Source organism: Lontra canadensis, unplaced genomic scaffold (assembly GCF_010015895.1).
Source record: "Lontra canadensis isolate GAN:19392208 unplaced genomic scaffold, GSC_riverotter_1.0 scaffold7, whole genome shotgun sequence".
Taxonomy (NCBI): domain Eukaryota; kingdom Metazoa; phylum Chordata; class Mammalia; order Carnivora; family Mustelidae; genus Lontra; species Lontra canadensis.
The window spans coordinates 15,971,761-15,986,111 of NW_022631001.1; the positions used below are offsets into that span (position 1 = coordinate 15,971,761).

The 14,351-nt window shown below is 39.7% G+C and overlaps 1 protein-coding gene across 26 annotated transcripts in view; it reads left to right on the top strand.

Moving 5' to 3' along the window:
* Positions 1-14,351, top strand: part of DLG2 (discs large MAGUK scaffold protein 2) — a 1,980,468-nt gene that overhangs the window by 1,830,372 nt on the left and 135,745 nt on the right. For all 26 annotated transcript variants that reach the window (XM_032852928.1, XM_032852923.1, XM_032852924.1 and 23 more), the window contains one exon: positions 5,308-5,422. In XM_032852928.1, coding sequence (XP_032708819.1) covers positions 5,308-5,422 — 115 coding nt within the window. The remainder of the gene's footprint in view (positions 1-5,307; positions 5,423-14,351) is intronic.

The following is a 14,351-nucleotide window of genomic DNA, read 5'->3' on the forward strand; positions in this document are numbered from 1 at the left end:
CGGTATCAAAAGATTGGGATCATTCCCTGCATATTTTCAGACCACAATGCTCTGAAGCTAGAACTCAATCACAAGAGGAAATTTGGAAAGAACCCAAATACATGGAGACTAAACAGCATCCTTCTAAAGAATGAATGGGTCAACCAGGAAATTAAAGAAGAATTGAAAAAATTCATGGAAACAAATGATAATGAAAATACAACGGTTCAAAATCTGTGGGACACAACAAAGGCAGTCCTGAGAGGAAAATATATAGCGGTACAAGCCTTTCTCAAGAAACAAGAAAGGTCTCAGGTACACAACCTAACCCTACACCTACAGGAGCTGGAGAAAGAACAAGAAAGAAACCCTAAACCCAGCAGGAGAAGAGAAATCATAAAGATCAGAGCAGAAATCAATGAAATAGAAACCAAAAAAACAATAGAACAAATCAACGAAACTAGGAGCTGGTTCTTTGAAAGAATTAATAAGATTGATAAACCCCTGGCCAGACTTATCAAAAAGAAAAGAGAAAGGACCCAAATCAATAAAATCATGAATGAAAGAGGAGAGATCACAACTAACACCAAAGAAATACAGACAATCATAAGAACATACTATGAGCAACTCTATGCCAACAAATTTGACAATCTGGAAGAAATGGATGCATTCCTAGAGACATATAAACTACCACAACTGAACCAGGAAGAAATAGAAAGCCTGAACAGACCCATAACCAGTAAGGAGATTGAAACAGTCATCAAAAATCTCCAAACAAACAAAAGCCCAGGGCCAGACGGCTTCCCGGGGGAATCCTACCAAACATTTAAGGAAGAACTAATTCCTATTCTCCTGAAACTGTTCCAAAAAAATAGAAATGGAAAACTTCCAAACTCATTTTATGAGGCCAGCATCACCTTGATCCCAAAACCAGACAAGGATCCCATCAAAAAAGAGAACTACAGACCAATATCCTTGATGAACACAGATGCAAAAATTCTCACCTAAATACTAGCCAATAGGATTCAACAGTATATTAAACGGATTATTCACCACGACCAAGTGGGATTTATTCCAGGGCTGCAAGGTTGGTTCAACATCCGCAAATCAATCAATGTGATAAAACACATTAATAAAAGAAAGAACAGGAACCATATGATACTCTCAATAGATGCTGAAAAAGCATTTGACAAAGTACAGCATCCCTTCCTGATCAAAACTCTTCAAAGTGTAGGGATAGAGGGCACTTACCTCAATATTATCAAAGCCATCTATGAAAAACCCATCGCAAATATCATTCTCAATGGAGAAAAACTGAAAGCTTTTCCTCTAAGGTCAGGAACACGGCAGAGATGTCCGTTATCACCACTGCTATTCAACATAGTACTAGAAGTCCTAGCCTCAGCAATCAGACAACAAAAAGAAATTAAAGGCATCCAAATCGGCAAAGAAGAAGTCAAACTATCACTCTTCGCAGATGATGTGATACTATATGTGGAAAACCCAAAAGACTCCACTCCAAAACTGCTAGAACTGGTACAGGAATTCAGTAAAGTGTCAGGATATAAAATCAATGCACAGAAATCAGTCGCATTTCTCTACACCAACAACAAGACAGAAGAAAGAGAAATTAAGGAGTCCATCCCATTTACAATTGCACCCAAAACTATAAGATACCTAGGAATAAACCTAACCAAAGAGACTAAGAATCTATACACAGAAAACTATAAAGTACTCAGAAAGAAATTGAGGAAGACACAAAGAAATGGAAAAATGTTCCATGCTCCTGGATTGGAAGAATAAATATTGTGAAAATGTCTATGCTACCTAAAGCAATCTACACATTTAATGCAATTCCTATCAAAGTACCATCCATCTTTTTCAAAGAAATGGAACAAATAATCCTAAAATTTATATGGAACCAGAAAAGACCACGAATAGCCAAAGGAATATTGAAAAAGAAAGCCAAAGTTGGTGGCATCACAATTCCGGACTTCAAGCTCTATTACAAAGCTGTCATCATCAAGACAGCATGGTACTGGCACAAAAACAGACACATGGGTCAATGGAACAGAATAGAGAGCCCAGAAATAGACCCTCAACTCTATGGTCAACTAATCTTCGACAAAGCAGGAAAGAATGTCCAATGGAAAAAAGACAGCCTCTTCAATAAATGGTGTTGGGAAAATTGGACAGCCACATGCAGAAAAATGAAATTGGATAATTTCCTTATACCACACATGAAAATAGACTCAAAATGGACGAAGGACCTCAATGTGAGAAAGGAATCCATCAAAATCCTTGAGGAGAACACAGGCAGCAACCTCTTTGACCTCAGCCGCAGCAACATCTTCCTAGGAACATCGCCAAAGGCAAGGGAAGCAAGGGCAAAAATGAAGTATTGGGATTTCATCAAGATCAAAAGCTTTTGCACAGCAAAGGAAACAGTTAACAAAACCAAAAGACAACTGACAGAATGGGAGAAGATATTTGCAAACGACATATCAGATAAAGGGCTAGTGTCCAGAATCTATAAAGAACTTAGCAAACTCAACACCCAAAGAACAAATAATCCAATCAAGAAATGGGCAGAAGACATGAACAGACATTTCTGCAAAGAAGACATCCAGATGGCCAACAGACACATGAAAAAGTGCTCCATATCACTCGGCATCAGGGAAATACAAATCAAAACCACAATGAGATACCACCTCACACCAGTCAGAATGGCTAAAATTAACAAGTCAGGAAATGACAGATGCTGGTGAGGATGCGGAGAAAGGGGAACCCTCCTACATTGTTGGTGGGAATGCAAGCTGGTCCAAACACTCTGGAAAACAGCATGGAGGTTCCTTAAAATGTTGAAAATAGAACTACCCTATGACCCAGGAATTGCACTGCTGGGTATTTACCCTAAAGATACAAACGTAGTGATCCGAAGGGGCACGTGCACCCGAATGTTTATAGCAGCAATGTCTACAATAGCCAAACTATGGAAAGAACCTAGATGTCCATGAACAGACAAATGGATAAAGAAGATGTGGTATATATACACAATGGAATACTATGCAGCTATCAAAAGAAATGAAATCTTGCCATTTGCGACGACGTGGATGGAACTAGAGGGTATCATGCTTAGCGAAATAAGTCAATCAGAGAAAGACAACTATCATATGATCTCCCTGATATGAGGGAGAGGAGATGCAACATGGGGGGTTAAGGGGGTAGGAGAAGAGTAAATGAAGTAAGATGGGATTGGGAGGGAGATAAACCATAAGTGACTCTTAATCTCACAAAACAAACTGAGGGTTGCTGGGGGGAGGGGGGTTGGGAGAGGGGGGATGGGGTTATGGACATTGGGTAGGGTATGTGCTATGGTGAGTGCTATGAAGTGTGTAAACCTGGCGATTCACAGACCTGTATCCCTGGGGAAAAAATATATTATATGTTTATAAAAAATAAAATTTAAAAAAAAATGGCTGTATTGAAGAGGGAGGCTTCCAAATCCAGATTACATAAGACTTGGCTTAGGCACCAGAAATTTCCAGTCAACTTTGATGGTTTTATCTTTAGAGTACTAAACTTTAAAAATATTTAGCATTCAGAGGCACCTGGGCGGCTCAGTGGGTTAAGCCTCTGCCTTCGGCTTAGGTCATGATCTCAGGGTCCTGGGATCGAGCCCCACATCAGGCTCTCTGCTCAGTGGTGAGCCTGCTTCCCCCTCTCTCTCTGCCTGCCTCTCTGCCTACTTGTGATCTCTGTCTGTCAAATAAATAAATAAAATCTTTAACAAAAAATTTAGCATTCATAGGTTATTATCCAGTTATCTTCTTATCACTGAAAACCAAAGTTAAATCTTCTCCTTTATGATATCCTACCCCATAATAATCAACAGATAGTCAGTAAATTGAATTTAAATTTAATTTTGTGGAACTTTTTATTATAAGATTTGAAACACTGTAAGGAGATCATCTTTTATTATGTTCATTTAGTCATCCTTATTTTTATGAAAAATTACGAATAAATTAAATTGAAAATCAAATTGTTTTTTGAAATGTACTGAGGAAATACTTTATGATGAGTTTCTCTCTATAAAAGAACAATTTATAATTTGAATTAGCATTTAAAAAATTCTCTATGGTGAGTTTCTTTGCAATTAAAAGAACCATTTAAAATTTGAACTAACGTTTTCACATTTATCTTGTGAGTGAATTGACCTTCTCACCCACTAGATTTTGCTAAAGCAAGACACTGTATGCCAAGGAGATAGAACAAATTGTAATCAATAATATCAAAACTTCAAAAGCTTTTCCTTTTTACATGCTGATTGTGCTAATATCTTAAAACCTGTTTGTGCTGTCTTCATTTTTATTGGATTGACATATGGAAAAAATACTTTTCCTATGAAGAAATAGTGTGATATATACCTACATTTTCTTGATTTTTTTTAGACCCATATGTTTCTAAAATATATTTACCCCCATTTCCAATGCCGTTCTCTAGAAGCTCATTTAAATGTGTAATGCATATTAGAGTTGATGAAGTTTGACATGGACTTTTTGTATTAAAGTTATAAGGCAAAATTGAAGTGTGATCCCAAATGATCAGCTTCTAGCAACCCTCTAATTGCTAATTCCTTGGATATTTGTTTTGTTCATGGATCTTGGTGTTTTGTGGGCATTTTGTTTTGTTGTTTGTTTTTTTTTTTTGCCCTCTTTTCTAAATTAAAGTTTAATTTTGAGGTAATCATATATTCATATACAGTTGTAATGAATATTATAGGAAGATCCATGTAATGTTTACTCATAGTTCTCCCCAATGGTAACATTTTGTAAAACTAAAGCACATTCTGATAGCCAGGATATTGACATTGATGTAATCCATCAATCTAATTCTAGTTTTCTAAGTTTTCCTTGTACTCGTCTGTGTGAGTGTAGTCAAGTGTAGAATATTTTTTCACACGTTCAGTATCCATTACCAACAGTCAAGACAGCACATTTTCATCACCACAAGAATGCCCTGTGCTGCCTGTTTATAACCTCACATACCTCCTCCCCCGTGGACTTTTCACGTGTTGGGGATTTGATGGCGATATATTTTCTAGTTACATTTGGAGAAGTAACTAATTGTCCTTTTCCTTTTGTCAATGTCTGCAAATAAATAACATTAAGCAACTGATCCCTCTGTGTTCATTGTTCTGAGTTGTGCATCTCCCTGATACTTGGCAAAGGAACCAGCATCAGAGGCAGGTAGCTGCCTTGGCTATGCACCATTTCTCCTTTTCTGAAGGCACGGGATCAAATCTACCATCTTTGTTTCCTTTTCCAGATTACGCTCGATTTGAGGCCAAAATCCATGACCTGCGCGAGCAGATGATGAACCACAGCATGAGCTCCGGGTCCGGGTCCCTGCGAACCAATCAGAAACGCTCCCTGTATGTCAGGTAGGCAACGGAGCATTTCTTACTGTGATCTGCACTTTGTGAGCAATCCAGCTTGAGGAGATAAAAGCAACACCTTGTAGCTATGGAACATGTGTTTTTATTAATAGTTCATCACCATAAGACGTCAAGTTTAACCACTTTGAAGATGTTTTTGAAATGTTATTACATTACTTTTAACAAGTTGCTCTTTGAGAATGTTATGGTCCAGGGTCAAGTTCTCAGCACTGGTTGCAGTAAAAATAATGAAAAGAGATATTTTCATTCCTGATCATCTTAAATTGAGTATATGGACCAAAACCTTAGACATTTTCTTACTGTCAATATACGAAGAAAATATTCTTGTCTCACCTCTTGATCTGCTTGATATATATTGCATGAACTTGGTGTATTGATTGAAAATCAAAAGCACACTGCTAGAGACTTACATGCTTCTTCCCAGCAAGTGGAAAGACTTTCTTCCGTGGTATCTCATGATCAGTTGTTTCTTAGACTATGAAAGGTACCTGTTCCTTGCCTGACAAAATTCATTAATTCAGCTGGAAAAAAAAAAAAAAGTGACTGATTGAACTTGAAAAGTGTTGCAGTCTTTCATCCCTCTAGCTAACTGTTGAATAAGATTCATCATCACTGAACTATAATGTGTACCTCTTCTTAATGCGAGCCTCCTATATTCCTTCCAAAATATACTTCATCAGTGCTGACTGTAATTTTTAAAGTAATATAAGTACTAACAACCAAAGGGGGGAAGTGATATCTAATACATTGTCAAGGTGAATCTATGGGCCAGACGAGGAACCATACCCACCCTCACTGCATTCTCCTCTCTTCACTTGGCCCCAGAATCTGGTCCGAGTTCCACCTAAGGTCATATCCTCCTCACGTGAAATTTACTGTCTTTTTCTCGCATGAAGGGTATGCTATGGATACTAAATTATGGACTTGAATTGATGTGCCCTGTTGATTCCACTTTGGCTATGAAGTTATCTTCTATGTGTATCAGGTAGGCACAGCAGGGCCAAGAAGGGAGCAGGATTCCAGATGGTGGCACATTCTTGATGGCCTTGAGTTGCTGGACACCTAGAACAAGCATAGAGTCCCTCCTTATTCCAGGAGGTTCTAATACTTCAAAAGCCCAAGATTTAAGATAAAAACAGGATAAAACAAAGAGAAACTACTTTTGACTATTAATGTTCCAAATTTGACTGACTGAATTTCACAAGGTTATTCAGATATACTGCAGTGTAATCCACAACAGGAACTATTAAGAACCACCCTGGAACATGTCTTGTAGTGAAGTCACAGATGTGATGGAAAGTAGCTATTTCTTTTCTCCTCACCGGCTTTATGTTGCTGGTCTTTGTGATGCAAAATATTTTAAATCTTGAAATGTTTTAGTCTTGGATAGCAGATTGGGAAAAGCCAATTGGGTTAATAGGATAGAGAAAAATCAGTTTATGCAAATGAAATGGGTATATAGAATAACACTGGAAGGAAAAATTGCCATACTGTTATCTTATTAAAAAAATAGAGTGAAGAAAAATATTAATGTACTAGAAAAATTTTGCTGAAAATATACTGGTAGGAATTTAGTCTTTTGAATTAAGTTGTGGACGGTTAGGAAAATTAAATTGGGTGATACAGTAATGGAGTGTAAAACTAGTGGACTTATTTTAAAGAGTAGTATTAATCAGACCCAAACCTTTATTCTCTAAAATGATAAATAAAAGTATGACATACAAAAGAGATCAAGACTTAAGGTAATAAAGAATCTTATCTTGTATCACATTCTAATAGTTGGAAATGGAATTGAAAGGAGGACCTCTTTCAAATGACACTTAAAATTAAAAAAAAAAAATAGCTGACACTTCCTGGGAAATTCTCCAGATGATCTCTCCACTATACAAATAATATGGTATTTGTTTTCCAAATGTATAATTATTAATACTTTAGTTAGTACCTAGAGGGCTGTCCTTAGCATCTAAAGGACTCTTAGAGGCATAACATTGGAAGAGGTAGGGGACATGCATAGAGTAAAATCAGAGGAAAAGAATTTTCAAGACCTCCCCCACCTCGGCCTTGTTCTCATACGATGTGCCTACCCCAACAACAGCAATGACAAGGCAATCAAATAGAATGAACTAGCAAGGCCTAAGGGGAATTCTTACTAAAAATGATCCAGCAACTTTGTACCTTTGTCCCCCACTCTTTATTTTTTACAGAGGGGGGGTGAGTTACACCAGATTTAGCTATAGGATTTTCATAGTGATGCTTGCTTTATCTAGAGCACTGGAATAGGGCTGGTGCCAGTTGGTTGTACTTATTTTAGAAAGTCAACCAAGTTCCTCTCTCAAAATAAATGAGTAACAGGATTTCTCTGATTATATAAATATCAGATGATAAGCATGTTTCTTTAATCTCAGAATGACATCCTGGAATATTATTCTCCTTAGCTTTATGGAAGTCTAGGGCTGGATGGAATCTTAGCCAACCCCAGGTCCACGGCTTAATTGACAGGACAGGAAACTGCGGCCCCAGAAGGGGAGAGTCAGAGTCAGATCTTGGTGGCAGAGTCAGATCTTCTCCCTGCCTTTGCATTCGGCCTCCCAAGGGCTCAGCTTCTGCGGTATCAGCTGTTGAATGCACTTGAGCTATGATTCCCAGTCTGCTTCTGGCAGCACAGCCCCCAACTCTTAGATGAAGAAATAGGTTAGCCAAGAGGAGAAACTCAAACATAAACCCCTTGGGGGTTACACAGGATAAACTGCGCTGCAGGACATATGGGATTTCTTTAGTTTTATTGGTATTTTTCCATGAAGCCAAAACCTAAACCAGAAAGCTAACAGCCTCTCTTTGTTCTGTGATAAACAGTTTAGCTGACTTGTAGAATATTTGTGCCACAAAACCACCCCTTCCCCTAGGAGTTGCCTCCTCTTCCCTACACACACACAAACACACACACACACACACACACACACACACACACATATCCTCCCCCCCACACACACCCCCCACCCCCACCCCGGCTGTGTCTGAGAGGCTGCGTCTTCTCAGGATCCTGCGTCTTCTCAGGATGCTGCATGAGCTGGCCTCATTCCCTCACCAGAAGTAGTCCTCCCAGGTGATAGCAATTTGTTTGCCTGAAAGTGCCGAAAGGAGGGAGGGGGAATCCGCACATCCGAGCCAGGCAGGGTTTCAGACTTGAGCCAACCGTCTCTATTTTCCAATCTATTTGTAATTATTTTCCTTCTTTGAATCTTTTGTGTAAGGCGCCCAAAGTGCTTTGGTGATGCTATGCAAATGGAGTTGATTGCTGCTTATGCTAACACTGTACCTGTTCTGTGCGAATGATTTGGATATATTTGATTTACTAGGCTCTTTGTATTGTGTATTTCCTGCATTGTGAAACATAGAGCTGTAGAACCTTAAAAGTAAATAAAATGTAAAAAATTTGAATAAAATATTTTTCAAAATGCTCCACAAGTACATTTATGAATTCTTCAGACGTAGATGCACTTGGGCTCCCGAGCCACTGCAATACAGATTTTTTTGCACGTGTTTCGAGGCTATGTGGGCAGATGGAGCTCTCCCTGCCTCTAAGATACGCGCTCTTACCTACCAGCTGGTGAATGCATCCCTATGACAGAGAACAAAGCTTTTCCTGTTACTAACAGGAATGGACCTTTATATTCAAATGCTACTAAGAAAGGTCAGAGAAGCAGCTGCTTGAAATCACACAGAAGTGCAAACAGCTAAGGAAAGTGCCTCTCATAATATAAAGGAGAGCAGGAGTACCCAGGGCTTGAAGAATCAGGAGAGGAGGAAAGAAAAGCAGCCAAGTCCACCAATGGGAGTAAAAGATCGCAGGAAAGAGTGAAGCCTGGCCCATGTTCATTAGTTAATTAAAGGTATCCATTTTGAGAGCTTAAGTGAATAATCTCTCTGTCTTGAATTTGGGTTTAAAAGTCATTTGCTTTGATTTATTTGTACATTATCAAGCTGTTTTGGAGTGTATATTTTGTGCCAAGACCTATAATGGATACTGAGGACTCAGCCATAAAAGTCAAAGTTTCCTGTCATAAGAACCTTCCATCCAGTGGGAGAAACAGATGAGAAGATGACAATCACAGTGCAGTGTGGTGTGAAAAATTATCTCTAGAAAGGCCTGGCATCTTTAATTGCTTTGTAATGCAAAGATACCCAAATTGGTCCTTAAAGATCTTACGTGAGTTAACTTACACGTTTTCAAGTCTTTTTACTCAAAGTAAGAAAAACATTCTTCATCGTGTCCCAGTAAATACATAGACAAAGTTTTTTTTATTAAATTGTGCTTTTTATGTAAAGTGGATTTTGTTGTGTTCCATTCTATTTGTCTCCCTTTAAAAAAAAAAAAAATGAAGGCCACAGCTCATCAACTTGATTTAATAACTCACTAATGGGTCACAATGTACAGCTTGCAGATCGAATAAACCAGAAGGGGCACTCTAGGCAGATGAGACATTGTATGTAGTCAGGAGAGCACACCTTCATTGCATTACATGGAGCAAATCTCTGGGCTGGTGTTTCAGCCATCTTGGTACAGATGAGGAAGTGGAAGTGAAGGGAAATATTTGTCAGGCACCTTCTGTGAGTCACCTGTTGTGCTTGTGGTGTTATACAAATGTTTTCCCATGTGGTTCTCCCAATGTCTTGAAGAGACAAGGAATGTTTCTTCCATTTTACAGATGAGAAAACCGAGATTCACAGAAGTTAAATAATGTCCCCAAGATCACAGAGTTAGACTGGATGTAAGCGTAGACATTCAGGTCCTGTGTGGAGGGTAGTGGAGAACAGTGTTTAAGAGCACAGTTGCTGGATTCTGTCAGACAAAATTTGAATCTTGGTGTTGCCACTTACTAGCTCAAGTGACTTTGGACAGCTCAGTCTCTCTGGCCTTGGTTTCTCTATCTATGAAATGAGAACAATAATAGGATACCATAAAGTGGTCATGAGGACTAAATAAAATAGTGAATTTAAATACTTGTCATGTAGGAAATAATGGTGATAATTAATTCACCATTGATTAAATAATGGTGAAATTAATTGGTGATATTTATCATATATTATAAAGGCAAACTTTCCCCTGCAGGACAGAGAGACCATAGAATTGGTCCTGAACAAATTACTGTTTTCTCAGCAGAGGGATGAGACACTCTTGTCCCTTTGCTTTCCTTCAGCAAGGGAAGGAGGACAGACTTTCTGGAGCCTTTTTACATTTTCCCTCGTCTAGACCCCATGAAGGCTGAAGGGAACCCCAGGATTGCAGGCTCCAGAATGCCCAGCTCTGTCAACTCACCAGACATCTCTCATACCCCACAAAAGAGTTTACCCAGAAGCGGAATCTGCAAAGTATTCAGCTGAAGCCACAGATGGGAAGAGTCACTGTGCTTACAGCTGGCCTCTCCAGTTTGTCCTCGGTATCTCTAGCCCATGACTCTTCCACTTCTCCTCTACATTCTTTGCCCCCTCCAAACCCTCTGAACACCTCTTGCTGCTTCCTGAGACAGCTTTTGCTTCAAAAGCTCTAATATGACAAATGCTCTTAGGTCTGCCTCCTGCCTCATTGTTTAACATAAGGCTTTCGTACATTGATTCCTCAGTGCACTGATTCTTGCATTCAATAAAGATGGTTTACATATGTTCCTACAGTGCACCAGTCTCTGGTAGATGTTAAGGATACAGAGATGAGTAAGAACATACACCTCCTTCCCTCCGAAGTCCCATAGTCCGTATCTGTAGGCCTGTCAAATAGTGGGCAGATCATTACTCCCTGATACCGCATGTGTTATATGCTTTGCAATTGTTATCCTTTTTTAATCTTTGCAGTATGCCTGTTAGGCTTCCTACAGTGACACCTGGACAGAAGACCACTGGTGTTCAAAACTCATCTGTTAAAATACTGATCACTCTAGTCTTTATTAAGTTTTCATGGTAAAGGTTCTAGAAATGGAAACACCATTCGGTACTAGACCTGCAAATTCCAGCTAACGTCTTCATTTTATAATAACATTTATTATTATTTTATAAATTTTTATTATTTTATTATACCCTTAGTGCCATATGCCACAGTGCTTGGCATAAAGAAGTTTCCTTAGTAAACATTTGTTGAATGAATTAATTCCTAGACACTCTTTCCTAGCCAGATGAAAAAGAAAAAAAGTAGAATTTAAGTCAAGATCTTTGAACAACCAGTCCTATGTAAGTTTGATACCAACTGGGCTGCCGCCAGGTCCATGGAGTCCATGGTCATGTCCAGGGAACACAAGCATTACTTACTGGTGCTGGGATTTCCAGGAAACATCTGGCACTACAGGACCTTTCAGGCTGCTTCATTTATCTGCTTTACTCTGTGACTCTCTTTAAACTGGAGGCTAATTCAGTAATAGATTTAGACCAACACACGCAGCCAATACTCTCTTAGTGAGAGGACTTTGGGTCTCATTCTCAATATCCCTAGTCTTCCAATTGGAAGTTACATCAAGGATGGTCTTGAGACAACAAATTCCACTCAGGATTCTTTATCCTGATGGGTTTTTGTTCTAGGGGAAGGATGTTCTCACCTGATTGATTTTGTTGGGTAGGGAAAGCTACATCATCATATGGGTAAGAGACTCTGGTCTTTTTTTCTTTAAACAGTAGCATACCCTTCCCCTCTACTTTCTGCTGCAGTGTTCTGCCGATCAGTAACCCGGGGGTGGTAAGGAAGAATGTCAAATGGAGACTGTCAGGGGACTTCACTCCAGTATGAAACTGCTTCTGATTTCACATGGCTATGGATTTCTCAAAGATATTTAAGACAAAGCCATGAAATCTGTGGATTTATCATTAACCAGAATTTTACCTTCCTTCCCTCCAAACTTAGACCCAGCATGTTCTCAGCAGCGTTCCCAGAGGACCTATTACACTCATCTGCTAGTACCAACCCAGTACTAGCCCAGGGCTGGCTGACAGTGGCGTTTGTATTACTTCTCAGTCATTCACTCATATACTCTTATTTAGCAAAAGCATCATTTATTCATTCAGAAAGATGCTGTATTACAACAAAAAAGGAAGTCTGAACCGCTTGGATTCAGATTTCTTATCTCTCTTAGAATCTTACTGAGAGAGTCATGACCAATTATGTGAAACAGTTGAACAGGATGAAGCGGAAAGTCTAGAGAAAGTCTAGACTTGGGAAGCCAGAAGGGGTCTGGAAAAGGTACTGAAGTGTCTGAGTGGCCTGCGTACGCCACACTGGAAGGCCAGAGCTCACGTGCCCGGACTCCACTCCTGACTTTCCACACCACAGTGCTGTGCCACGTAGGATTACCGGCTCCATGCTACAGAAGGCCAACAGTGTAGAGGCTCACAGAGGCTTAAAAAACCACTTACACAAGGTGCTCTCTGGCCAAGCCATATTCTTTACCCTGATGTATCTCTCAGTGAAGCCCGTGAGTGGATTGTCCTTTGATACAGTAAAGATGAAGTTGACCCTGTCAGGGCACAGGTTAAACTCATATCGATCACCCTTCCGTTTGGTTTACGCTCTAAACTGATTTTCTCCCAATAGACCTGGCTTCTGGTCCAGGCTTCAAAGTTTACCGATCGCTAAAACGGAAATCTCATTTATAAAATGCATCTCATCCCTCTTTCACAGTCTTGTTGTTAGGATTAAGTTAAACTAAGTCTATAAGAGAGCCCTCCAGATGGGACTCATTAGGTAAAGGGGAGGGCCTGTTACCCCTGTAAGTGCTCAGAGCCTACCTCCGAAGCCAGTGCCTCCTTTGAAGCAGAATAGAATTCGATTCTTCATTTATACTTTGAGACTCATTAGCATTATGCTCACTCTTTCAGGCATTTGCATTTTTAATTGCATCTTTAATTGTGGAATAAAAGGCTTTGTCTTCAGGCAGCTAATTTTATGCCAGAAATAGAAAGGAGGAGGAGTCACTGGGGATCTGGGGGAGTTTTCTCCTTCTCTGGAAATCACAGCTTGGCCCTGATTTTAAAAGGTTTTTAATTTTTAGATTTCTGTGGAAAGAAGGACAAAAGATACATGGGTGGCCTTTCCATTGACCATTATGCCAAAATCTAGAATCTTTTTTTCCTCTACCTCTATGCCAAGATCTAGAATCCAGGTATCATATTTTTATTAATGGTGCACCCTAATTCATTCACTCGCTCATTCATTCATCCAGAAACCCTTTTTTGAGCCATAACTACCCACTTCATACTGCACTGTGCACTGTGGATAAAAAGATTAGTAGGACATCTCTGCTGTCTTAAGGTGTTCAAGGGTCATGCTACCAACCTAGCTTCTGCCCCCCGCCCCCTCATCTCTAGAGGAGGTGCCTGTTCCTTTAGATCGAAATTACTGCCTCCTACAACAATCTAGATAGCTTTAGCCAGAAGAGAGAGCAGAACCTTAAAAGATGGACACAGAATGCTCACAGGAGGGACAGGTGACAAGCGAGGGCACAGAAGAATTGAGGGAAACATACCTGAAATCGTGAGGTTAGGTTAGGAGGATAGGAGTAGACTCTAGCTGTTTGCTCTTTAATCTCAGTGCCTGGTACATTATAGGAATTTGGTAAATACTTGTTGAATGAACTCTTTGAGTGGCAGTTGAAGATGGTGATTAGGGATTAGGAAAACCATCAACAACTCAGTGCTGGCTGAGTGAGCTCCTGCCCCTCTGTGTTACCCTGAACCACGCCAACTTCTCTCTTCAATCCTTCTCATGCTCTCCGCTTCCTACCAGTTGATTTTCCTGTCCCCTCCACTGGACTGGTTGGGGATCACCTCTCTCAGATGGAGATTTGCTTGGTTACGGCACAGTCTGGCAAATGGTAACTGCTGACTCAGTCCAGTGAATGAATTATGGATGTCCCAAGATTGGAGAGCATTTAACTTT